Below are 27,126 nucleotides of genomic sequence, written 5' to 3' on the forward strand. Positions count from 1 at the left end.
CTTTCTGCATCATTTATATACTAAGAATTACTGGTTTCTAGAATTGTATACAATGTATTTTACGAAAAAAGCTCATCTCAAAATAAGATGTAAGGCAAGTAAGTATCTGTCCCCAAAATTATGCTGCTTGTTTTCCTAAGTTTAAGATACTATTTACTTATTCAATCCTAATTACTCAAATCACCAGGGCATTATTGAAAGGATATCCATAAAATAATACAGGCATCAATTGCTGAGAGGGCCAGGTTTATTACCAAAGTCAAGGGATAAGAAAAATACTACAGTAGTAGGAGAAAGAAAATGAAATTGACAGAGGGTTAAAGTTGCTGAAAGTCTAAGAAAATTACATACAGAGGACAGTGCAACTTGAAAACCAAATGTGCATCCACAGTGTTTCATTTGTTGCAAAACTTACTAAGCTCAGTTTAATTGAGAGAAAAGTTTACAGCATTTACCATCTTTAATCTGACAATTTATAACAGAGAGTAATGACCTAGGGAGGCCCACTTCTTCAAATTAAACCAGCTCTAACATAAATTTCTTTATCATATATCTCAGCGCTTTGGTTTTCATCCCTGATAAAGGCATAATTATGGAATTCTCAATAATTATATAAAACATAATCAGTTCAATTTTAAGAAACCTCTGAAATGCACGTCTTGGTTAAGCAAAGAGCACTGTCACTTTAAAACAAAAATTAGATTAACCAGAAAATGCATGATTACAATGCTTGTCACTTATGCAAGAATGGAGCCCACTGCTCCATTGCTGCTTCCCATTGAGGAACTAGTAAATAAGTAGTAATTTGGGGGCAGGTGGGAAAGCATTCACTCCTCATCATACATTAAATTTATAAAGCTCTAAGAGATTAAAAAGAAAAATAAATTATACATACGTTTTGGAAACCAGAGCCCAAAGGTGACTTAGAGGAAAACAGTAAAGAAGCCCACAGACACTTCTAATTAACTTCAAGGCAAAAACAAAATGATCACAAAATGGAGAATGATCACAAAAAATCAGATTGAGCAATACTGACCCCAGTAACTCTGAGGACCCCTTCCATGCCAGAGAACAAAAGATAAAGGGCCCCTGCTACCACAACCTTGTGAAGAGTGACTCCAAGGCGAGGCCTAAAGAGGAAGAAAAGAGATAGCTGAGTACAAATGCAACAAACCCCAAGACAAGCTAAGTAATAGAAACTCATGTTGATTAACACAGGCTAACAACTTAACAGAGATAAGCCAGACATACCTGATCTACCCGAAAAAAAACCTCAAATAGATGTATGGTTTTAAATCAAGACAGTAAACACTAGAACTTGAGATCCAGTCCCTTATTACTAAATTTTTCAAAACCTTTTTATTATAGAGAATCCTGAAATATATTCAATAGTATAATGAACCCCTATAAACCCATTATCCACCTCCAAAAGCCATCAACCTACAACTAATCCTGCCTCATGAACATCTCATCCACTTTCCATCCCCCATATTATCCTGATACAAATCCTAGAAATCTTACCTTTTATATATATGTATTTCTGTATATTTTAAACAAATATGGACTTTGAGAAAACATAACCACAATATCATTATCAAATCTAAAATTTTTAACAGTTCTTTAATATAGCCAAAATCTTATTAAAACTCATTAAATAGCCTGTTATTATGCTCAAAATTCAACAAAATATGAAAAGTCTGAGTAGCTTCAGTGTCATCCGAGGAAAAATCTTAGACTCTTGAAATTCAAAATACCTTTTAATCGAAATATACATTTTAACAAGACCCCAAGATGATTCATTAGAGCATTATAGTGTGAGATGCACTACCTTAAATCATGTCTACCTAAGCCTTACCAATGCCTATTCTTACATTTTGTTACATGCTAGAAAAACTGCAAATGGACAGGAATTTATCTCCCCACTGGTATTATCTTAGAAATCCAGAATGTTTCCTGGCCTACAGGAAGCAACCACATGCATTAAACAAATAAATAAATTGCAAAAGTGAGAACCCCAATCCCATTTAAAGCAAAACTCTCTTAAATAAACGAATAAATTTTAAAAATTAAGGTCCCCCATTTCTTTAATTCCACTTAAAGCAAAACTCCTTGAAAATAACTACCTATAAAGGAAAGTTATGACCAACCTAGATAGCATATTAAAAAGCAGAGACATTACTTTGCCGACAAACGTCTGTCTAGTCAAGGCTATGGTTTTTCCAGTGGTCATGTATGGATGTGAAAGTTGGACTGGGAAGAAAGCTGAGTGCCGAAGAATTGATGCTTTTGAACTGTGGTGCTGGAGAAGACTCTTGAGAGTCCCTGGGACTGCAAGAAGATGCAACCAGTCCATCCTAAAGGAGATCAGCCCTGGGTGTTCTTTGGAAGGACTGATGCTAAAGCTGAAACTCCAATACTTTGGCCACCTCATGCGAAGAGTTGACTCATTGGAAAGACCCTGATGCTGGGAGGAATCAGGGGCAGGAGGAGAAGGGGACGACAGAGGATGAGATGGCTGGATGGCATCACCGACTCAATGGACATGCTGCTGCTGCTGCTGCTAAGTCGCTTCAGTCGTGTCCAACTCTGTGCGACCCCATAGACGGCCTCCTACCAGGCTCCTCTGTCTCTGGGATTCTCCAGGCAAGAACACTGGAGTGGGTTGCCAGGGAGTTGGTGATGGACAGGGAGGCCTGGCGTGCTGCGATTCATAAGGTTGCAAAGAGTTAGACACGACTGGGCAACTGAACTGAACTGAACTGATACCTAATTCCTCTCCCCTATTTAAAAGAATTCCTCCTATTTTCTCTTAAACTCACTCCAATCGAGCTTTCTGTTCTGCTCCTCACCAAAACCATTCTTATTTAAGGTCACTAATATCATTCATGTAGTTAAAGCCCATGTTCACATCTCAATCCTCTTACTTGACACAATTAATCACTCCCTTCTCGAAACAGTCTTTAGCTTCGTCTCCCACTTCACTGGTCACTTCTATATTTCCTCTGCCCTGAAAAAATCCCGAAGCTGGGGAAGATTGAAAGCAGGAGGAGGAGATGAAAGAGGATGAGATGGCTGGATGGCACCATCGACTCAACGGACGTTGAGTCTGAGCAAACTCTGAGAGACGGTGAAGGACAGAGAAGCCTGCTGTGCTGCAGTCCATGGAGTTGCAAGAAGTTGGACATGACTGAGTAACTGAACTACAACAATTCTACTTCACTTCGTTGACTTCTAAATAATAATAGTTCAAGGGATCAATCCTTTGACCTCTTTATATACACTCACTTCCTTGATGGTCACATCCTATCTCAAGGCTTTAAATAACATCATCTGACCTGTCTCTTGAGAAACCAGTATGCAGGTCAGGAAGCAACAGTTAGAACTGGACATGGAACAACAGACTGGTTCCAAATAGGAAAAGGAGTACGTCAAGGCTGTATATTGTCACCCTGCTTATTTAACTTATATGCAGAGTACATCATGAGAAACGCTTGGCTGGAAGAAGCACAAGCTGGAATCAAGATTGCCGGGAGAAGTATCAGTAACCTCAGATATGCAGACCACACCACACTTATGGCAGAAAGTGAAGAGGAACTAAAAAGCCTCTTGATGAAAATGGAGGAGGAGAGTGAAAAAGTTGGCTTAAAGCTCAACATTCAGAAAATTAAGATCATGGCATCTGGTCCCATCACTTCATGGGAAATGAATGGGGAAACAGTGGAAACAGTGTCAGACTATTTTTTGGGGCTCCAAAATCACTGCAGATGGTGACCACAGCCATGAAATTAAAAGACACTTATTCCTTGGAAGGAAAGTTATGACCAACCTAGATAGCATATTAAAAAGCAGAGACATTACTTTGCCGACAAACGTCTGTCTAGTCAAGGCTATGGTTTTTCCAGTGGTCATGTATGGATGTGAGAGTTGGACTGTGAAGAAAACTGAGCACCGAAGAATTGATGCTTTTGAACTGTGGTACTGGAGAAGACTCTTGAGAGTCCCTGGGACTGCAAGAAGATGCAACCAGTCCATCCTAAAGGAGATCAGTCCTGGGTGTTCTTTGGAAGGACTGATGCTAAAGCTGAAACTCCAATACTTTGGCCACTCATTGGAAAAGACCCTAATGCTGGGAAGGATTGGGGGCAGGAGGAGAAGGGGACGACAGAGAATGAGATGGCTGGATGGCATCACCGACTCTATGGACATGAGTTTGAGTGAACTCCGGGAGTTGGTGATGGACAGGGAGGCCTGGCGTGCTGTGATTCATGGGGTTGCAAAGAGTCAGACACGGCTGAGCTACTGAAGTGAACTGAACTGATGCCCTGACTGCCAAATTTATCTCTCTGCCCTAATTTTTTCCTCCGACTTCCCTCGTTTGGATATCTGAACTCTTAATCCTGGCTCTACTCCAAATTATTCCACCTAAAATCTTCCTGAACTCAGTTAATGTCACTTCCATCCTTCTACTTGCTTAGGGCAAAACATTAATCGTTGGCATCATCCCTGATTCGTTTTTTTCATATCATATATTTGCTCTATCAGCAAAGTCCATTTTCTCCATCTTCAAAATATAAAAGAATCTGACCACATCTTAGCATCTCTTCCCCTGGGTGTATATATAGTTCTTTCACTAACCTGGATCTTTTCTTAAATGTCACTAAGTGAAGCCTTCCTTGACCACCATAATTATAATTTCAAGTTCCCCCTCCTGGTTAGAACTTTCTATACCCTTTCCCTGCTTTATCTGCTCACTGACACATTAGATTTTTCACTCAAATACCTTTGTCTGTGCACCAGCCCCCCCATAAATGTAAGCTCCAAGTCTTTTGTTTTCTTGCTGTATCCCTAGGACCTAGAACAAAGTCTAATATATAGAAGGCACCCAAGAACACTCTTCCTATTCAAAAAATCTGATTTTCAAGAATATTTTGGAAGAGTAAAGACAATAAGTTTACTCTAAAAATTTGATGTTTCAATGTCATTTGCTAAATTGCAGGTTTCCTGTAGATGCTCCTTGAATTCTAACCAGTGAAATCAAACACTAAGGTTTTTCCAACTTCTGCGAATCTACAAAATTTCAGATGTTTTTGACTTCATACCTATCTCTTATATAAACTCTTTCAGAACTACACTGAGAACCTGAAACACTGTTTCAATTTAATCAGCATTTTAATTTGCTCTTCCGTATAGGAAGACAACACTTAAAGGCAATACTTACTTGACTATGCCATATCCCAGACTGACTATGATGACCAGGGTTCGAGCCAGTGAGCGTTTAACTGCAGAAAGCAGCTCTGCAAGGATTAGGGCACCCTGGACTGTGAGAAAGAAAAAAACAGAGAAACACTGCAGCATGTAATCCAAGTTTGGGAAAAGGTGCAATTGTAGACCCAAAATGTAGATTTCTAACATTCTTCAGAACAAACACTGACATCAGTCCTACTTGAAAAGAATACCGATTCTGCCAATGTTTACCAGTAGAAGCTGATATTATTTAGGATCTTCCTCATGTGGATAGTAATCTGGGTGTGTCAATTTACTTTCCCTCTCCACCTCCCACATCACTAAAACCTCAGAATACCTTACCCTATTTGAATAATTTATAGCATCTAAGGAGAATTCCTCCCATTAAAAAAAAAAAAAGTGTGAAATACAGCACAGAAAACACAAACACAGAATTTTCAACTCTTTTTTACATCTATTATTTTCAAGCCATTTCAAAGACTAGGGAAAGATCTAATTAGTATATCTTACAATAACGGTTACTAATAATTAAATGAAAAAATAATTATATGTATGGTCTGATGAGAGAACTGAAGCTATCAAAAAACACTTCAGCACAAAACAATTTCTATCATTATCTGTTCACCTTATTAAACCACAAATACTCTTCTATTTTCACGGTATTATTATATTTTACCAAATAGATACCACCCCCACACCCCTAAGGTAGCTTTGAAATCAAGGTGTGTCTTACAATCAATGGCATCTTACAATTAAATTAGTAGTATTTACTTTCTTTCTTATTTCTTAGATGCATGTAATAATGGTACCTTAAAAATCAACAGCAACTAAGATTCAATGATGGTTGAATTCCCAAAATGGCCACTACCGTTTCAACATTTTTTAGTATATTTCAACAAAATTATTCTTAAATCTTCCCTGGTGGCTCAGACGGTAAAGTGTCTGCCTACAATACGGGAGACCTGGGTTCAATCCTTAGGTCAGGAAGATCCTCTGGAGAAGGAAATAATAACCCACTCCAGTACTCTTGCCTGGAAAATCCCACAGACGGAGGAGCCTGGTAGGCTACAGTCCATGGGGTCGCAAAGAGTTGGATATGACTGAGCGACTTACCATACCTTACTCTTAAATTACTGACACCACAAGTTAAGAGATTAAAAACAATGTCACAATCACAGTGATTCTGCTTAAGTTGTTATCATAATCAAGTAACTAAAAAGCTACATCTACTTAATGAGTGCTGACCTTGGGAAAACTGTTCTTTAGTCTCACCTACCAATCACTCACAAACTGTCAAACATTTTTCGGTACATACCAGATTCTCCTTTGTATCGGATGTTTTGAAATTCTGCATAGAAGACGGCTTTCTCAAGCATTCCCAGAAAGATGACAGCACCGATCCAAAACTGGATTCTCAGGAGATCTCTCCAATAGCAAGCAGACCATGCCAGCCACAGAACACCAAACAGGACATATACAATACACATCACCATGAAAAACTGTCATCCAAGTGGGTAAAAGAAAAAAAGAAGGATTAGGGCCAAGAGCCAATTTAGAATCTACACATAGTCCTAACATATTATAAAAAATATACATATTACACCTTCTATTTAAAAAATTTTTATTTATTTCTGTGAAGTTCAATACTAAGATGAAAAAATTGTCTCCTCTTGGGCAGAGGGAGACTGCCTCAGGACTTGTCATCAAGAGTGACCACTCTTCTGTATCAAAAGGTTTTTTTCAGCTCACAATCAAAAATGATTTAAATGAAGACAACACAGAGAGGAAAAAAGGCAAGGCAGGGTTAGGATACTGCTGAAGGCTATGAAACACCAAAGTGGGAAAACTATAAAAGTACAAGGGAAAAACAACAATCATGAACAAAAAGAAACCTGAAAACAGATTAAGGATGTTTTCAGACAGACACAACTGAAAAGGAGAAAGCATCATCATTTAGTCATACTAAGTGGGATCAGAAACTACAGAGTTTTTTAAGTACTCCATTTTGGATCTAAGAGATGTCAAAAGTGAATCAGGTACTCTCCAACTCTAAAATTCTCCAAGTCATTGACTTCTTCCGTTTATAAATGAGAAAATGAGCCATGGAGGGGTTCACTGACACTCCCAAGATCACATTCTAGTAAGAAGTACAGAACTACAAGCAGTATTTTCTGAACTGTTCAGGAACAAGTCTTTAATACTGCCTCAAAACAAATTAAACACATTTAATGTTGAGGTTAAAGAATTTAAGTTCACTTACAATCATCAGTGGGTATTCTTCAAGCGTGAGGTATTCATAGGGACCTTTCACTTCAACAGTCACTGCCAAAACACAGTCCTCAGAATTAATGTAAAGGATGAAAAAATTAAACAGAAACATCATCTGATATTTGTTTGATGAAATTAATGAAAATTCCATTGGGTAATTTACTTTTAACCATTTCAATCATGAAGTACTCTGATGGTTCATGCTGTGTCCTGCACAGGTCTCTGGCTCCATCACCATTTTTAGTAGAAAAGTCCTCTGTTCTCATACTCATGTCCTTTAAAGACCAAGATGAATGTATTTCATGCATAAGGCCTGGTGAGCTGCCCAACTGGAACTATTCCTCATCTCCTCTAAACTCCAAACATACTTCACATATGCTTTTTCTTACATCACTAACATGCTTTGCAAAGTACAGGGCTTCATTTCTTCATTCTGTCACCCTCTTTGCCTCTTCTCTCTCCTGGCCTATGTTTTCCTATTGCTTTATTTCTTTTTTACCTACTTCAATTTTACTTAACTTTCCTACTATTAACATATCATTTTCAGAAAGTGCTTAATAATAACAGTGTTTAATGAAGCAAAACAAATAACAGTACCAACAAGAATGTGACAGAGCTGCCTTACTGAAGTAAACCTATAACTACTTTTAAACTGTAACTGATAAAAACTACTTGGATAAATTTTAGGTATGATTAATAAATAAACTGCTTTATCTGAGAAGTGACATCTATCTCCAGATACAGACAATGCAACAAATATTTCTTACCAATTTTTATCAAGCAAAAGGGACATACCACTATTAAAAGTAAGACCCAATTCTTATATGAAGAAAAGGAGCATCCCATATTAGCAATCACAAAAATTTCATAGCCAAACTGGTTAGTAATCTAAACCTTCTTAATTTAATGAAAGAGTAAATATAAATACTTCGTAAATATCTGTCACATTCTCTATTTACTCTACAGCAGAAGTCAGCAAAATACAGTGCATGGGCCAAATTTGGCCAACCATTCCAAAGTTTTATTGGAAAACAATCACATCCACTTACGTACTGTCAATGGCTATATCTACACCACAGGGCAGAGCTGGGTAGTTGCAGCAGAGAGAACATTTACTATCTGGCACTCTAAAGCTAATCCCTGTCCTATACTAAAATATAACACACATTTTCTGAGCACTTACCATGTGACACACATTATGGAAAATATAGGAGATGGAAAGACGCACGTTTTCTGCCACCAAGTGGATTACCATCCCCAGGTGAGAGGGAGTTGGAAAGCAACAGAGAACTGTCCCCCCTGAGCCAGCCCCAGAAGGATGTATATTTTCTATGACAAAGTAAAAAGCCATCCAGGCAGAGGACATTACATGACGAAAGAAAATGATCATGGTTGTGAAAATGCAGGATACATTTAAAGGACATGTAGTTCTGAGGCTGCACATGGTACTATACAGTAGCATTCTGACACACAGCAGAAGGTAAACTGGAATAATCTGTGAAGTTTTCTAAGTCTTGCTGCAGAATTGGATATTTTATAGGTAAAAGAAAATACCAAAGATTTTAATGAAGGGAAGAAAGAAGATAAAATTGTCTTAAGAGAATTTCAGGGCTCCCACCAAGGGGTACTTAAGTTTTGAGTATCACCTTCTTAGTTCCAAATGACTGATGGATAAAGCAAAAACAAAAAAAGAGAGAGGAAACAAAAAGGACATAAGCTTGAAAAGATAAACAGCTCCACATATCAAAACAGAATAAAAACGCAGAACAGTGACTGAGACTGAACCCATGGTCAAGGTGGACTCTGGGTCCCAAAGTAGTTGAGCATGCAGCTTCTACTAGATCACTGAAAATAGCAGGTGTTCAAGATAAAGGGGGAACAGAACCATCTGATGAATGAAGAGGCTGAAGTGGAGGGAGCAGGGTTTCTTCTCCATCCTTTTCAAAGAAAGAAGGTTCAAAATAAACACTAGCAACTGTTCAATGAGGCTACTGCCCATTAGAAAGCCATGGGTCTGGAGGATATACTGCCAGGTCACCTCTGGTTTGCCTAGATCTGCTATATTCCATATTATTATGGAGAATAAGACCCATCTCTGGTCTTGGGAATTAAACATTCCAGACAAGAATCCATAAAACAAAAGTTTAAAATTAAGTCAAATGAAATAAAAATAAGAATAAAAATTAATGAAAGACAATGAAACAGGAAAATTAACAAAGTAAAAGAGTGGTTAATTGCAATAAAAATATAGTAAAACAGAATCCTAGAAAGATTTTGCAAGTTAAAAAGAGAAGGCATAAAAGCAATACTAAGAATTAAAAAAAATTTTTTCTTTGGTAAAAGAAATATCATTACTAACTTTATGCCAACAAATTTAAAACCTTGAATGAAATGGAAAATTTCTCAGGGGGAAGAAAAAAAGAAAAATCCCAATTCAAGGAAAAATAGAAAAACTAAAATATTTATTACTATTAAAGAAAAAAAATCACTTGATTAAAATCTTCATGGGGGAAAAAGAAGAACATCAGGCCAAAACACTATCATAAGTAAGTTCTATCAAACATTTAAGGAATGGATAATTCCATCCTTACCAAAACTGTTCAACAGAATATAAAAACAGGGGGCATTCTTTGATTCATTGCATGAGATTAGCAATAACTTGAACATTAGAACCCATAGAAGATACACAAGAAACTAAAATATTAGGCCAATTTTACTTTGAACATAGACAGAAAACTCTAAATAAAATTCTGGAAAATAGAATCCAGCTACGTGTGTGTGTGTGTGTGTGTGTGTGTGTGTGTATCAAGGCCAAAAATGGCATCTCAGAAATTTGAGAACAGTTTAGCACTAAAAAATCAGTTAATATAATGCATCACAACAACAGATTAAATGAGGAATCTATATGATCAATTTAATAAACTCGATTAAAAGATTCCATAAAACTGAGTATTCATTCTTAAAAAAAAAAAATCTTGAAACAGAATATTTTGAAAACTCTATAGTAAATATCATACTCAATGGTGAAATGTGCCAATACTGCCAATAAAGTCAGGAGCAAGATAAGGATGTCCACCATCATTGCTTCTATTCAATATTCTACTTGAAAAGGCAGGGAAGGGAAGAAAACTGCAAAAAAGGAAGAAATAAAAAAAAAGAAACTACAGAAAACAAGACTAATTAATAAGTTACTGTAAAATTCCAGGTGATGATTCCCTGAACTGGGTGGCAAAAATAGAAAGGAGAATAGTAAGAAAAACTGAGACATTAAAAAATTATACAAGTCCATTAATTTAAAAATGTCCAAGTCTTGACTTAGTAACTAAATTTTAACTAGTCTATTGAGAACATGATATTAACTGAAAAAGTTAAAAGCAGGAGTATCAAATGAAGGGAAATGAAATCTAATATCTATAATACACAGTAATAAAATATAAGTGGAGTACCTAAGACTGTATCTTGTTCACACTGGATGCAGAAAAATGTTAATTTCTCTCCCTCAATTTTTCTACTTGACAACATTCTTCGTTTATTCCCTCTTTAAAGCAATTTGACACTAGCCACCATACGACACAACCAGACAGTAGTAATACAAGTGATAAAAAGAAACAAAATGTACTTACTGGTAAAAAGAGTACTTCGTGAATTTTCTTTTGATGATTCCTTGGAGGATGATATGCCAACATGTACAATAAAAATGTATGGTGCATCTTGCCAAGTTTTCAATGGATCATGCATTACCTACAGTGGAAAGAAGACATCAAATCTTCCAATCTTAAGAATTGAGAACACAGGTTAATTACAAAATATAAAATTTCATTCCAGAGTGTGCCTAGAAACATGGTCAATTCCTTCACTTTTACTGATTAACACAGTAGGCAAAACAAACAGGCTTACAGTGTGATAAAGTAGATTAGATAATAAATTACTCACATATAACTTTTAATGAGGGAAACCTCAGCTTAAATCACTAAATTGAGTCTCTGTTGTAGCTCAGCTGGTAAAGAATCTGCCTGCAATGCGGGAAACCTGGGTTTGATTCCTGGGTTGTGAAGATGCCCTGGGGAAGGAAAAGGCTACCCAGACGAGTATTCTGGCCTGGAGAATTCCATGGACTGTGTAGTTCTTGGGGTCACAAACAGTCGGACACAACTGGGCAACTTTCACTTCACTTCACTTTTAACCAAGTCATGAAAGGATGCCAGGTTGTATTTTACAGAGATATCCCAAACAAACTAAAGAAATTTAGTTTAAATCACCTGGAAAAAACCACCAATAATGACATCAGTAACTTATAAACACCAATTCCTGAATCTAATTCCCTTCGTTCAATGCCCTTCTCAGGACCACCACAGTTTCTGCTAACAAGGTCTTATATTTATATAAAATATTTGATCTTAGCTAGGCTATATGAAAAGCCAAGAGTCACTGTCCCCCAAAGTCAAGGAAGTAGAATTAATAGCCACCATGCTTGTGGAACTGGTTATCTATTCCAAGGCCAGTTAGTCTGTGCACAGCCTTAGCAAAAAGCCACCAAAGGATTTGTTGCCTTACATACCAGAGAGACTATGGACCTTCAGAAAAGCAAGACTATAACAGAAAGACAAGATAAACACAGAAAATGCTTGGCTGCTTCTTCCTCATGTCTGAAAGGAGGCACCACTACTTAGACTTTCAATTTTTTATTTTCTGGTCTTAAAAGGAAAATTTTTACTTTTAAGTTATTGAAGCAAATGTTCACCAACACAGAATTCTTCTGAAACCAGAAAAAAAGATCTAAAAACAAATACATCTGCAAGAATATTCACCACAGCACTGTTTCCAACTGCAGGATAATGAAACATAAAAATGTCCAAAAACAGATAATCCAATAAATTGCAACATATTCATATAATAAAACTCTATGCAGTCATTGAAATAACAATGCCATACAATATTTACTGAACTGGAAAGCTGTCCATCTTATATTGCTAAAATTTTTAAAAAGCTTCAATATAGTACATAACATTCTCATTTTTAATTCAATATAAATATGCAAACAGACAAAATACTAGAAGATAAATGTTTATAATCTATCAGTGTGTGGTAGTATTACAGAAGATTATTTTCTTCTTTTCACTGATGTATATTTTCTAAATAGCTGACAGTGAACAAGAAAAAGCCCAATGGATGCTGTTTTAAAAAAAAAAAACAATTTAATGAAGCTTACCATGCCTAACTTTTTAGGTTAAAATTTTGTACAACTATAATCAGGGTAGGGAGAGTGGGGACAAATCCAGAATGGCAGAATAAAGATCCCTGAAAATACACTCACCAGTAAAAGCAACAAGAATATGGGTAAAAATTATCAAAATCAACTGAAGACTTGCAACCCATCTGAGATCTGTTTCCTCAAGAAAAGAACCTGAATTTCAGCAAGAAAAGCAAGCCTGTAGTGGTTTTGTTCACTGTAACTTCTTGACCTTTTTCTAAGCTCCTTAAAACCAAAGTTCTCACAATTTTAACAGCTGTGAAAAACAGAAGTTTGGCAGCCAGTGGAAAAGTCTGGTGGTCCCCTAAAGCCCATTCACTAGAGCTGTCTGGTAGGTGATGAAAAGCTCCAATCTCAGGTGTATCTTTTACATGATCTGATTTCAGAGCTCATTCAGTGGGAAGGACCCTGTACTGAGGGAGTTTTTGAAATACTCAGCAGCAACTGTGAAAGATCACAGCTGCCTGAAGTGACATTACCAGGTGAGGCTATCAAGAGGCTGACTAAAAACTTAAAAGGAAAATTTGGAAATAACATGTCCATAGGGGTTTTGAAAAGCTTCGAGATATTCCTGGAAATCTAGAAGGCTCCAAGTACACTCAGGGCTGGGCACATATGTGCCAAATGGTGCACATGTGCCCAATCAAGACCTGAGTAGGCCCTAATTACTCACCCCCACTGATCTTGAGGCTCTATACAAGAAGCAAGTAAAAGTTAAGACGGAGTTCGAAATTGTGAAAGAAGCCAGACATAGGTCACAAATTGTGAGAGAGAGAACAGTGGTTGCCTAGAGCTGGAGGAAAAGAGGAATGAGGAGTGACGGCTAAAGACTACATGGTTACTTTCTGGGGTGATGATGTTTAGAATTAAATAGTGATTGGTGGTCACAGAACTAAAAACCTCTTAACTGTGCATTTTTAAAGGGTAAATTTTGAGATATACTCTTCCAATTATAGTCTATCACAAGATAATTTTAGACGGAGTTCTGGAGTTTAAGAATCTTTCTTAAAAGTTTCTTACTATTTACAAATAATATTTATAGGGTGGTAATTACAAAGCAATATAGACTGACTGTAGCAAACATGGAAAATATAGAAAACACAAAGAAAATAAAAATCACTCACAATATCATCCAGAGATAACCATTATTAACGTTTTGGTATATAGCTTCCATTCTTAAGTTTCTTTTTAAATGTAAGCACAAGATAAGAATTTAAAGTAAACAAACATAAGAACACTAAAATATGTTTGATGCCCTAAATTCCCTACCACACTTACAGTTTTGTCTCCAGTAAAGGTAAGATTTGTTCCATTTTCCTTAGCCTGAAACAGGAAAAAAGAAAATTAGTAAATTAATTCAGAATTTCTACTTTACTCTCAGAAATATGTAACAAAAAAACAATTACCTCCTGTCTTTCTCCTAACAGAGGCAATCGATGCACAAAATCTCCAGAAAAGCTCTATGAAAGATAAATAAAACTAAAATTAAACAGGTATAATAGCAAAACAAAAACACAGCTCAAAATCCACAGAAAGTTAAAGCAAAACATAGTATAAAAGTAAACAAAATAGTATGACATTAACAGACAAAATATTTCCATTTAACCACAAACAAGTGAATAAAACCTTGCTGGGAACTAAAAAATAACAGCAAACCAAACTGGCCACTCAATTTTTCTATAAGATTATAGATAATGTCATTCTTAACAAAACCTTAGATGGAAGATACATAAATAGGATAAATGGATATCAAGTTCCCCTCTATTTCCAAGGGTGGGGAAACTGTGACTCAAAGCTATAAAGCTTTAGATACAGAAATGGGATCTGAGCCTGACTCTCAACCCTAGGATCCACTGCTTGTTCCATCACAACACACGCCATGCCTGTTACAAAACCTCCACTAATTATCTTTCTTTCCAGTTATCAGCAGAGGAAGCATTATCCTTCCTGAGTAATTAGGTCATGTTACATTAGACTGGAGGAAGAAACCTTATCAACAGGGATTTATGCCAAAATCCTGGAAAGCTTATAGCAGATACAAAGTAGTGAACCTTGGGAAACAGTATATAATAGGTAACTTTTCACAATCAAATCCAAGAAAGGCCAACCAATCCTCCTAGGCTAAAGGATAAATTTGGAAAACCCAAAGAAAATCCCCTAGTCAACATCATACAGTGACTAGTTTTCTTTTTCTACCTTACTTCCGCTATTCTAAAGCTATTTTCTTTTTCCTTCAAGACTGTAAAATCTATACTATGACAAGAATGCAACCGATGTATTGACAGTTCAAATTATCAATTACTTCATTTGCTCATCAATTATTAAGTAAAAGAGTTTTTATCAATAATCTTTATTTGCAGTAGCTAAAGAGAAAAGCCTAACTTTCCATGAGCTCCTTGCCTCTTCAAGGCAAGCTGCTAAATAATTTGAAGCAACATTTAAATGCAATAAGAACAAAGCAAAGGCTATAGCTAAAATAACTATTTTCAAACCTATATAATGTATAATTTTATCCTACCAAAAAACTTGGGTCAGATCCTACTTCTAAGAAAAAAGAATTTTATAATAAACTCCATTTATATGATTACATACATGTAAGCATTAAAATAAATGACATTGGCAATTCCCTGGTGCTTCAATGATTAGGACTAAGTGGTTTCAAAAGCAGGGGTCAGGTTCAATACCTGCTCAAGGAACTAAGATCCCACAATCAAGTTGAAAAAATAGAATAATAAATAGAATAAAATATACAGTATAATTCACCTCTTCCCCTTTATATAAAAAAGGTGTAAAATTCAATCCTTTGATTTCAGGTCTATAGTAGTAAAATCTAAAAATGTTGATTTTTCTGAGGACATATCAACTAGATGAGATAACAAGAGAATTTAAAAAAATGAAAGTTTCAAAAGTCCATCAATGGGTGAATGGATAATGTAGTATAAATGTACAATGCAATATTATTCAGCCTTTAAAAAGAAATGAAATTCTGATACATGCTATATGGATGAACCCTGAAAACATTTTAAGTTAAAAAAGCCAAAAAACAGTGTATGATTTTACTTCTCTGAGATATCTAGAACAGTCAGATTCATGGCAAAAGAAAGCAGAATAGCTATTACCAGGGAAGTGGGAGTAGGGGGCTGGTGTTATTATTAATTGTTAAAAAGTAACCACTTAAGATGATGAAAAAGTTCTGGAATTGGCTAGTGGTGACAGTTGTACAATAATGTGAATGTATTTATGTAACTGAAAGGCACACTTAAAAATGGTTAAACTGGTAAATTTTGTTATGTATATTTTACTGCATTTTTTAAAAAGTGGGGCATTGCTTTTCACACACAAAGGAAAGCACATCCTCTCTTTGATGAGAATATTTAAGTAGCTGACTATGTACCAATCAGAACGTACTTCTAACCTATTTCTGTCAGAAGAAAGAACTGAGGAGAAATGGACATCACCAAAAATACAGGTATCATATTTTTCACCTCTTCTATTTCCCTTGAACAACTATCAAATATTACCTGTGCTTTAAAGAGTTCACTGCAGTTCTGGAACAATTTTGATGATGTTTCATATTTCCCAGACAACCCTTTTTTTTCCTTAAGGTTTTCCAAGTATGTGTCCACTTCTTCCAACTGGAAAATAGAGAAAATACCAAGTATTTAACTTAGTTTTTACATGAAATATTTAAAAGATAACAAATAGATTGTCTTAGGTACGTATATAGTTTAGGATTTGCTATTTTTAAAATTAATATCAGATAAAGACTATATATTAGTATTCAAGAATCTAACAGTACTCAAGTACAGAATTCCAGTCTATGACTCTAGAAGGGGAGGTCCTCTAAAAATTCCAGGAAGATGTGGGAAACTGTCAGAGTCCAGAGGGTTTTGTTATAAGAAAATATATTTACAAGAGTTCCTTGACTCAATCAACAATACCAACAACAACAAAACTTGTGCTTATAAGCTAGATAAGCCAGAGTACAAAACTGCTGCAGCCATTCACAGCCCACTATTAATACTCTGAAAAAGTTCATCATTTCTGTGGCTTCATCAGTTCTGTGATTCTTCTCCCATACCAAGATCTCTAATCTCACCCTCTTTTTTCCTAAGCTGCAATTTCACACTTCCAACTATCTGCTTATTATTTCCATAATTCTGTCCTATGGCAATTCAAAATAATTTTTACATTCTTAACTCTACTACTCATGAGGACTGAATCTGCTAAGCTCTTGACCAGTTTTTATCACAAGCTTCAACTGTATGAACTTTTTAACTATAAATGTAACTAGTGATTGACTGATTAGGAGAAAAGGATCAATGATATTTCAAACCATACTCTAGAAATACTTCTCTCTAAATTTTCCAATCCTTTTGGTCCTCATCACGGGGCTTCCCAGGCAGTGCTAGTAGTAAAGAACATGCCTGCCAATGCAGGAGACGCAGAAGACCCAGCTTCGATCCCTGGGTGGGAAGATCCCCTGGAGAAGGGAATGGCAAACCACTCCAGTATTCTTGCCTGGGGAATTCCAAGGACAGAGGAACGTGGCTGGCTAAATTCATGGGGTCGCAAAGAGTCAGACATGACTGAACGACTAACACACACAGTCCTCATCATACCAACCTTACCCAGTGTTCTATAACAAAAACAAAACAGTCACCACCAAAACCCTAATACTGGGTAGAAATTAAAAATGCTTAAGGTTTAAAAAACCAACTGGATGGTAGATATTTTTTAAAGACTAGTACTTTATTTTTCAAAAGAAACCTCAAGAATGTAGGCGAAATGTAAAAAATGAAATAATACAAACAGCTGGATGAAAACAGAATAAAAAATCTATCCAGGAGCTGTGTATCTTCAATGCTCAAGTACATTGTACTACAGCAATTCTGAAAGTGTGGTCCATGGACACTTCCATGCATCTAAGAGGGCAAAACTATCTTCATTGTCGTCATCTGTTATTTGCCTTGTGCTGATAGTGCAAAAGTAATCATCCAATTACCTGAAAATACTATTAAAATACCATTCCTTTTCCAACTACATATCTGTGTGAGGCCACATTTTGTGCATACACTTCAACCAAAATAACACATCACAACAGACTGAGTGAAGAAGATATAAGAATCTAGCTATCTTCTACTACACTGCTGCTGCTGCTGCTACGTCGCTTCAGTCATGTCCGACTCTGTGTGACCCCACAGACGGCAGCCCACCAGGCTCCGCCATCCTTGGGATTCTCCAGGCAAGAACACCGGAGTGGGTGGCCATCTCCTTCTCCTAGACATTAAATAAGAAGTGAACTCACTCAGTCGTGTCCGACTCTTTGCGATCCCATGGACCATGGCCTACCAGGATCCTCCGTCCATGGGATTTTCCAGGCAAGAATACTGGAGTGGGTTGCCATTTCCTTCTCCAGATCTTCCCAACCCCGGGATTGAACCCAGGTCTCCCGCATTGTAGGCAGACACTTAACCGTCTGAGCCACCAGAGAAGTTCAGACAGTAAATAAAGAGAATTGCAAAAATATAAAATAACACCACTGTACCCAGTTTTTTGAAAATTAATTATTTTTCATTAAAAAATGTGCTTTTTATATTAACATGCAATGAGTCTATCATTGCTATTTTTAAATAAATTAATACATATTTATGTATTTTTGTTTTAATTTCTAATATAGTAACCCACATGAATAAAGGCTTTTTGGGTATCTACAGCAATTTTTAGGAATGTAGCAAAGTTCTGAGACCAAAAGTTTTGAGAACTGATAGTACAAGTATGCCTAAAAATTGGAAAGTATAATTCCAGTTCCAGTTCTCCTCCATAGCTACATGATACTCCACTACCAGGTGGGGACCCAAGATCTCTAAATAAACTCAAAGAAAAGTCTGTAATTTTATGTTCCATACCTTAAAGTTGTAGATTTCATTGTAACAGTCAGCACTTTTCAGATACCACGTTATATTCAAAGATGCATCACAAGGCTCTCCATCAACTATAAAAGAAATCTCTGTGAATAAAAGATGATTTGATTGCCAAAGTATGTTTCCTAAATTATTACCCCATATCCCATTTCCTGCTAAACCAGGATACTTATAAGACCATCCTTTCTCCAAACAGAAGGTAATGAAGTAATAAATTTCAGTTGTCTATTATCATATAAATATTTACTAAGCAAAGCACTTAAGTACACAAAGACACATGGCATTGTGTTAGGCCAAAGAGGGGAACAGAAGGGAACAAATTACTGAAGACTCTTAAGAAAAGTCTTAAAAAAGATTCTAGCTGAAGACTCAAGGAATAACAACATTGGAAATGTCACAAGACAATAATGGAAATAATTTCACTGAGGGAAAACTTCAAAGTTTAACCCTTCAGAGACCTTAAATGGATACAGAAGAACTATCAACAAAAAGCAAAACTGGCTGAGGAAGGCAAGAATAGCAAAAGCAAAGATAAAAGAATATTAGATCCTTTTTAAAATCCACCTTAAGGGAAGCCCCAAGGAACCTCATGAAATCACATAAGTCTCACATAACTTATTAAACATAATTTGGAGAACAATATCCTAATGAACCAAAGCATAAGTCTGAAGACTTGGGAGTCTATTAGATTGTCATCCTGGGGGAAGTCAGTATTCTCTTTTATCTTTGTTCCAGCAGAAAATGAAAAAACATACTAACCATACCTACTTTGTGCAAATGTGACAAAGGTAAACACAACTATATCTAGGAACCTACTTTTGGTTCTTAAGAAGCACACCTAAAATTACAACCTTTTCCTTTTCTCTGTTTGAAGTGGTTTTCTCAAACTAATTTTTAAGTGGCACAATTTTATAAGGCTTAACTAAAATACACAGAAAATCTGATGTGTTGAATAGAATTTATGGAAATGCTAAAAAGGATACTGCAATCTCGTTATGAACTACACAGAAGAATCAAGAGAAGGAATTAATTAAATAAAAACCAGTAAGAAAAATCCCCTAAAAAGGAGATTTGCAGGGAAACGTGCCTGCAAAAATACTACTATTTATGTTAAAAGACATAGAATTTTAGGGGGACCACGCCTCAAGGCTTGTGGGATCTTAAGTTTCCCAACAAGGGATTCAACCCTGGCCCTTGGCAGTGAAAGCTCAGGGTCCTAAACACTGGACCACCAGGGAATTCCCAAGACATAGAACTTTAAATGAATGGCTTTAAGGGACAATGAAAATGGTCCTGCCAATTTCAAGGAAATCTATAGTGTACCATACCCACAAAAGCACAAAATCAGAGACAAGATTAAGTATAAGAAAACACAGAAGTAATAAAGTGAAAGACAATTTTAAGCCTCAACTCCTCTAAAAACAAAGAAACATCAACATTTCAAAATACGCAGCTTGGCTAAAAACCACTACAAAAACCATTAGAACAGAACACAGGTAAAAAGAAACCGTACATAATAAAAAGGACAGACTAGCACACAGGCTGTCAGGCTATTCCAAAAGACAAAATACTGCTATCCCTAAAAGCTCTTCTTTTCTAGTAAGAAAACCTCACAAGAAAGACCAGTATGCCATAGTAGATTTGATTTAAATCAAACTTAAGTCATTCATTAGCAAAGAGATCATATTTTCATGAAAACAGTATATTCTTCACAGAAATTCTACCTGACCCCCCGTCCCACTAGACTGTAAGCTCACTAAAAGAAAAAGTCTTTTCTATCACTTCTTTTCTAAAACAGTGCCTGGCACATTAATATGTGTTCAATAACTACTTACTAAATGATTAAAAGAATAAAATCATCCAACTATGACATAACTTTGCACTTTCACAAGGAGAAATATGCATAGGAACACACATGGACGTTCTGGATTTTTAGTCCTGATCTTGAAATGGAGCTGCCCATGATCATGCATTCTCTAAAAATAAAGCCAGTTTCAGAAATAAAAGGAAGCTTTTCTATAATAAACAATGGGGTATTCTGGATTCAGATAGAGTGGCTTTCCCACTGGACAGACTGGTTTTGTTCTACATAATCCCTATTTCCTGGTAATTATTGTTGAGCTTCCTCTTTCAAAGATCCAAGTGGTAAAATACTCCTTCTGCAAACAAGAGCTTTACTGAACATATTTGTGCAGAGCCAACGGTCTGACAAACCTAGGTCATATGTCCAATAAACTTCTAACAAGCACACAAAAACAAACTCAGCAGTTACCTCTATGACTCAGAACAGATTAAAACCCATGCAGTCGACCAAAACAACTTATCTACTATATACTGCAAACACCAGAAAAACAAGAGAAGAAAATAAAGTTCACAGAAGTAAGTATTCTGAAGATTATTCAGTGAAGGACCTTAGTCACACTATATAAGTGTATACCTAGATAGTGCTGAACTATTAAATTTCAGAATTTATGTTGAGTGTCAATTATCAGAGGTAGAAAATAGGTAATTTAAAAGTTTAAAGATCACTCAAAAACTCGAATAAAAACTTCATGAAATGCAAAAACTCACATTTCAGGAAGATAGTGGTATTTTTGAAGAGGATCTTTCCAAAACTAAAATAATTTTTCGCCTGCAAAGATAAAGGAGAGATAATTAGCATAAGCATCACTTTAATTCAGAAGGCAGAATATAACTGATACAAAAACATAAATTTATAAAATGTTGAAGTTAGTCTTCTTAACACACACACAAGACATCAATATCCTTCCGTTTAGTAAAATCCAGTCATAACAAAACTGCAGGATTTTGCTGCTTGGTGCAGAGACATGATTTTTTTCCCCTCAGGCCATGAAGCAAGGACTCTAGAAGGAAGGCTACTAAAAATCCTAATCTAACTTCAATCTTTCTGGAAGGTATTTCTTAATCAGTTAATTCCCTTACTCACTAATCACCGTCCAGAATAACCCTTCAGTGCTTCAAATAAACTATTCTATGAGCAGACAGCCAGGTTTAACTATCAACCATTTTACAAATAACATGTAAATACCTAAAACCGAGAGCCTGAAGATCTTCACAAAATGACCAAAAGATGTAATTCTTGCCCTATCAGAAGCTCAAAAAAGATTTAGGCAATATGACCAGTTAGCAGAGCAGAACAAAAAGGCCACTGTAGTTTTAATAAGACTAATGCTTTTGGGCATTTCCAGCCAGCACCTGATCTGTCGGCTCACAGGACTACAGTTCTTACTCAAACGGGGTTTCGAAAGGGTGATAAAAGGCAGAAAGGATCAACCAATCTAGTCAATTGTCCTTAAGAAAGACTAACTTACCATAAGAAATTTTAGCATACTGTTTACTCCGTTTTGAACATTCTCATGTTAGAATACATCATTTTAAATGCCTAGGCTTCCCAATTACATGGCAGAGCTTAGATTAACCATTTCAAAGTCCAAACGAAATCAACCAACTTCGTAAGTAGAACTATCCATTAACAAAAAAGTGCAGAGGAAAACCCCAGAAAGATGTCTATTTACATATACCTCTCATCCAACCCGAGGTCACAAGATTCTGCAAAACTTCAGCTGAAAGAGAAACCATTCCCCACCTATACATCAAGTTTACAGGTCTCCAGTCTGTCAATGAAAAGTTCTCTGACTCTGCTAATAAGAAACCGACCCACAGCCACTCTGAGCTCCAGAAATGACCCTGACATTCCTGCTAATCTACCCACAGAAGCGCACGGCTTCCCGCTCCAGGGAGGTGAGTCCCCGTTAGGCAGCTACACCGACGCTACCGGCAATCCCACCCCTTTGGAAGCGGACTTTTGTGGAACCTTCATGGACTCCTTGGGCCGCCGTAGCCCCACCCCTCGTTCCTCCAGTCTCAGTTGTTCCTGAAGTGAACACTCACCGACGGTATCGGAATGTGCCACTTGGATCGCTCGGCAGCAGCGACAGGTGCCGGCCCTACACTGAAAAGCGACAATGGGGACGTTCGAGCACCTAGGAGAAGAAGAATGACAGGCACCACCTGCAGCCACGCAGCCACCGCCATCTTCACACCCGTGGAGTGCCTACCGAAAGCATTTCACCTTCTTCCGGTTCGTCCCGCCCTCTTCCGGCTCCGCTCTGGGGGCGGGATCATCCGGGTCCTCACAACCTCTGGGGGCTTGTTTGTTTTGCGACTCAGAGGCCCCGCCCTCAGGCAGTCGTCACGGCTTAGAGGCTTTAGACCTACTGCGCATGTGTCGTCCTGTCATGCTAGTCACCTTGGATTGTTAGGATGATCGCCAAAAGCTACCACTGAGGCTGTCGGCCCTTCTCTCTCCTAACCCTTAAAAGGGTTTGGGGACCAGGGAAGAACCCAGTGTGGCGTTTGGCTTTCTCCTCCTTCCGTTCGCCCCAGTCCTCGTCCCTTCTGAGTCAAAATCAGACGCTGGGGCCAGAAGTCTGGGAAAGCCGTAAGTCTGGCTGCTTATTTATCGTGTAGCAGTGAGTTCTTCGGAGAAGGCAATGGCACCCCACCCCAGTACTCTTGCCTGGAAAATCCCATGGATGGAGGAGCCTGGTAGGCTGCAGTTCATGGGGTCGCTAAGAGTCGGACACGACTGAGCGACTTCACTTTCACTTTTCACTTTCATGCATTGGAGAAGGAAATGGCAACCCACTCCAGTGTTCTTGCCTGGAGAATCCCAGGGACGGGGGAGCCTGGTGGGCTGCCGTCTATGGGGTCGCACAGAGTCGGACACGACTGAAGCGACGTAGCAGCAGCAGCAGCAGCAGCGAGTTCTTAGATTTCCAGAAGTATTTAAGCAAGCACTGGAGTTTGGCAGTAGTGGAGTATAATCGATTCCTAAAATAGATGGTGTAGTCGATAACCCCTTTTAAAAGCCCCTTCTAGTCCAGAAGAATATGATGTAGCGTTTGGCAGGAAAACATCAACCTCCAGCACGAACCGGCCGGCACTTCCTACTCGAAACTGAAAGCCAGGAGAGGGCAGGTCCGTTTTCAGTGTCTGCGGCGTGACCCTCACTGAGGTAGACGTGCAGAAGCCTCGCTACAATCCCGCAGGCCATCTCCATTTCCAGGTTCTCACGGTCTTGATTTTCGTCCTCTAGGGCTCTTTGAGTACACGCCTCCTCCGCTGTTAAAACCTTTTTCGGTTCCTAAGGAAGGGAGCTCGTCACCAACCACTCATAACCAAGAAAAAAATTGCCAAATAAATCTCTGTAGAAACGGTAGCTGGAGTCTAGAAATCCCAGGAGAAAAGTGTCGATTTGTCACTCCTTAAGGAACTGCAAGTCCCAGAAACTTGGTGGTGAAGCGCTGGTTATTTAGAAAGACTGACAGTCTAAAAGACCGCCTGAAACCTGAGACCCTGTGAAGTGACTGGGAAGCCATGGAATCAGCTGAGAAAGAGGAAATCAGGTAAAGGTCCAGTGGTCCAGCAGGAACTGACTCCAGGGTCTGCGGAGGCAGGGGATAGATAGTACCTGAAAACAGCATTCTGGATTTGAAGATTTTATTGAGTGATTGATTGCACATCTTATTTGCGTGTTTTATGTTTGTGTACTTAATTTCTATCCTTCTCAATTCCTCAGGGAATTAATTGATATAAATAGCCCCGTATGAAATACTTGCAGGATAACTCTTAATACATGAATTTCAAACATGCTGCTTTCCAAGTTTAGCTAAATACACCTCTTCCTATATCATTGCAGAGTTCATTCTTCAAAACTGAAAAGAGATTGCAAATTTCTCTAATCTTTACACACTTGATTAAAAGAAACGGTGACAAAGATTGAGTCAATGAAGGATTTGATTACTTGTGTGATAAACCATGGCCAAGGGTATTGTCTGGGCTCATTTTCATAATATTTTGAAATTAGTGTTCAGTCATAGCTTTCTACACAATCATGGACATGCTTATTACAGATGTGTTCATTATGTGTCTCCATGAAAATCACTGTGGTTTTATTTCTTTACTTAGAGCCAGTAGTTGTTTTAATTGGTGTATGTTAAATACATGTCCTGAAGTATATGTACATCTTGATCATGTTCTCTTCCAGAAACAGCTCTTTTGGAAACTCAGTTTTAAAAAACATTGGCCCCTAAATTGTCAGCATCATCTTAAAAAGCAAAGGATTTTCCTTCTTCATCTGTTTGTATGCTTATTCTAGCACCTTACGCATGCCTCTGTTATAGTGTTTGTCAGACTGATTTATGATGTTGGTTAGGATCTCAAAGAAAGCTTGAATACCGTCCTTCATATGTTCCTCACAGCCCAACACTAAGACGGAATATTCTGAAAGTACTTTGTTGAATAAACAGGTGGGCAGGTTGTTTTTATTGCTTTGGTTTGAGGTTTTTTGTTTTTACTTCTTCAGATTTTATTGTTTTAATCATAGCCTTCAGTCATTATTTTTAAAGAACCCTTTCTCATAAGTGACAGTGCTCTTTTTCTTTTGCTTTCAGAGAAATCCCAGAACTTCATGTTTTGTTGTCTACCTTGGGTGGTTTACTAAACAATATTATAAACACATTATCGTATTATGTTATGGCCTTGACACAATTTGGTATCACAGTGATTTATGTCCCATGTTTATATTATAGTTAGAGAAGGTACAAAAATTGGATTCACACACCCAGTGTAAAACAAATTTCTTAAAATGTCTTTTTATTTAGTGTTGAAGATGAAGCTGTGGATAAAAACGTTTTCAAAGACTGCAGCAAGATTGCTTTCTACAGGTAAGGAGAGGAAGTGTATGACCTAGGCAAAACAGTTCTAAAAAGATTTCAAAATTGATGTTTATTAAATTTTTGAGAACTGATAGACTTTCTGAGGAAAGAGTCAATTAGAAAATTCAGTGATCAAAGAGTTTATTGACAGGAGACATTGACTTTTACTACTTTAACTTACTGTTATATTATTTTATAATTAATATGTTACTATTAATTATAATTAATTATATTGTATAGTTATATATTATAATTAACATTACTATGTTAATAAATCCACTATTTTTAAAATCAGTGTTTTTAAACTAATATTAAATTTTTGAATCTTTGAAGAAATAATACTTCTACATGGTTCAAAAATCAAATACTATGAAAAGAAACACATTGAAGAGTTACTCTCATTCCTGTCCCCTTTCACACCACTGCACACCTTCCCCGTAAGTAACCAGGTTTATTCATTTCTTATTTCTCCTTCCAGTATTTCTTTTAGTGAATGCATATATTCTTATATCACAACTATTCTTACACCATGTAGCTTTCTATCTATGCATGTATGATCAGTCACTTAGTTGTGTCTGACTCTTTGAGACCCCCATGAACTGTAGCTCACCAGGCTTTTCTGTCTATGGAATTTTCCAGGCAAGAATACTAGAATGGGTTGCCATTTCATACTCGAGGGGATCTTCCTGACCCAGGGATCAAACCCGTGTCTCCTACCTCTTTTTTTCCCCCTGCTTAATAATTTATTCTGAAGGGCTCTGCAAGAATACATGGAGGCTGTCCTTTTCACAGTCCATTGGGTAAATTATATTATAATTTATTCAGTCTCTTTCCTCTTGCTAGACTTTGGGTTGTTTTCAGTCTTTTGCTATAATGTCACTGCCACAGGAAAAAGCTATACATATATCAGGACTTCCTTGGTGGTCCAACGGTTAAGACTCTATGCTCCCAATGCAGGGGGCATGGATTCAATCCCTGCTCAGGTGATCCCACATGCCACATGGTATGGTGTGGCCAAAAACAAAAGAAAGCTATGCATATGTCATTTCCTACACATGCAGGTCTATTTATAGGATGAATTTCCAGAAGTGGGATTACTAAGTCAAAGAATAAATTTGAAATTTTCACTATTACTAGGTATCCCTCCATAGAGATTGTGTCATTTTATACTCCCGTCACCAGTTTATGATTGCCTGTTTTCCCAGAGCCTCAACAAATATTTCTTTAAAATCTTTTTTTTTTGAGTGTCTACCCCTATGTGGTCCTAAAACTGAAGTCAACAAACATTATATCATACAACTCTCCAATTTATTCACACTACTCTAGAGGTAGAAAGATCATATCATTTTAATTCTGAACAGGCACCTTAGAAGGAATTCTATAGTGAACTCCTGGTCACCTTGTCAGACCACTAGATTATATTGGATTTCCACTAGAATTTATTAATAAGTTTCTATTAAAGTGTACGTTTCATGGAAGGAGGGAGAGAAATCAACAAGCTAACAAATGTCACCTATGCAAACTGCCCCTTGGGATTTCCCTGGTAGGCCAGTGGTTAAGACTTAATGTTCCCAAAGCAGGGAACACTGATTCAATCCCTGGTTGGGGAACTAAGATCCCACCAAAAAAAACCTGCCCCACCTTCTCAATAAAGGGGACAAAATACCATCCTTGAGCAGTGTTATGGTGAACAATTTTA

At 37.2% G+C, this 27,126-nt stretch overlaps 2 protein-coding genes across 14 annotated transcripts in view; one reads left to right on the forward strand and one right to left on the reverse strand.

Annotated features, from left to right (window-relative positions):
• The window catches only part of TMEM87A (transmembrane protein 87A), a 38,885-nt gene extending 16,042 nt beyond the window's left edge, over positions 1-22,843 (reverse strand). Inside the window, exons 1-12 of one of the 3 annotated variants that reach the window (XM_027553636.1) lie at positions 22,020-22,052; positions 21,259-21,319; positions 18,673-18,758; positions 16,285-16,398; positions 14,170-14,223; positions 14,042-14,086; positions 11,136-11,253; positions 7,505-7,566; positions 6,560-6,743; positions 5,219-5,318; positions 1,037-1,130; positions 207-278 (exon numbers count right to left, since the gene is read on the reverse strand). In XM_027553636.1, the coding sequence (XP_027409437.1) occupies positions 207-278; positions 1,037-1,130; positions 5,219-5,318; positions 6,560-6,743; positions 7,505-7,566; positions 11,136-11,253; positions 14,042-14,086; positions 14,170-14,223; positions 16,285-16,398; positions 18,673-18,758; positions 21,259-21,319; positions 22,020-22,037 (1,008 nt within the window). In that variant the 5' untranslated portion in view covers positions 22,038-22,052. Of the gene's footprint in view, positions 1-206; positions 279-1,036; positions 1,131-5,218; positions 5,319-6,559; positions 6,744-7,504; positions 7,567-11,135; positions 11,254-14,041; positions 14,087-14,169; positions 14,224-16,284; positions 16,399-18,672; positions 18,759-21,258; positions 21,320-22,019; positions 22,053-22,599 lie in introns of those variants that run through there. The other 2 variants (XM_027553634.1, XM_027553635.1) reach the window with 2 other exon arrangements.
• The window catches only part of GANC (glucosidase alpha, neutral C), a 63,545-nt gene continuing 59,122 nt past the window's right edge, over positions 22,704-27,126 (forward strand). For 7 of the 11 annotated variants that reach the window (XR_003513071.1, XR_003513072.1, XM_027553625.1 and 4 more), the window contains exons 1-3: positions 22,817-23,149; positions 23,807-24,116; positions 25,374-25,436. Coding sequence is in view for 9 of the 11 variants with exons in the window: in XM_027553625.1 (XP_027409426.1) it covers positions 24,088-24,116; positions 25,374-25,436 (92 nt within the window). In the remaining 2 variants the exon portion in view is untranslated. Of the gene's footprint in view, positions 22,790-22,816; positions 23,150-23,411; positions 23,689-23,806; positions 24,117-25,373; positions 25,437-25,760; positions 25,865-27,126 lie in introns of those variants that run through there. The other 4 variants (XM_027553629.1, XM_027553626.1, XM_027553628.1 and 1 more) reach the window with 4 other exon arrangements.

The sequence above is a fragment of the Bos indicus x Bos taurus genome, chromosome 10 (assembly GCF_003369695.1).
Source record: "Bos indicus x Bos taurus breed Angus x Brahman F1 hybrid chromosome 10, Bos_hybrid_MaternalHap_v2.0, whole genome shotgun sequence".
Lineage (NCBI taxonomy): Eukaryota > Metazoa > Chordata > Mammalia > Artiodactyla > Bovidae > Bos > Bos indicus x Bos taurus.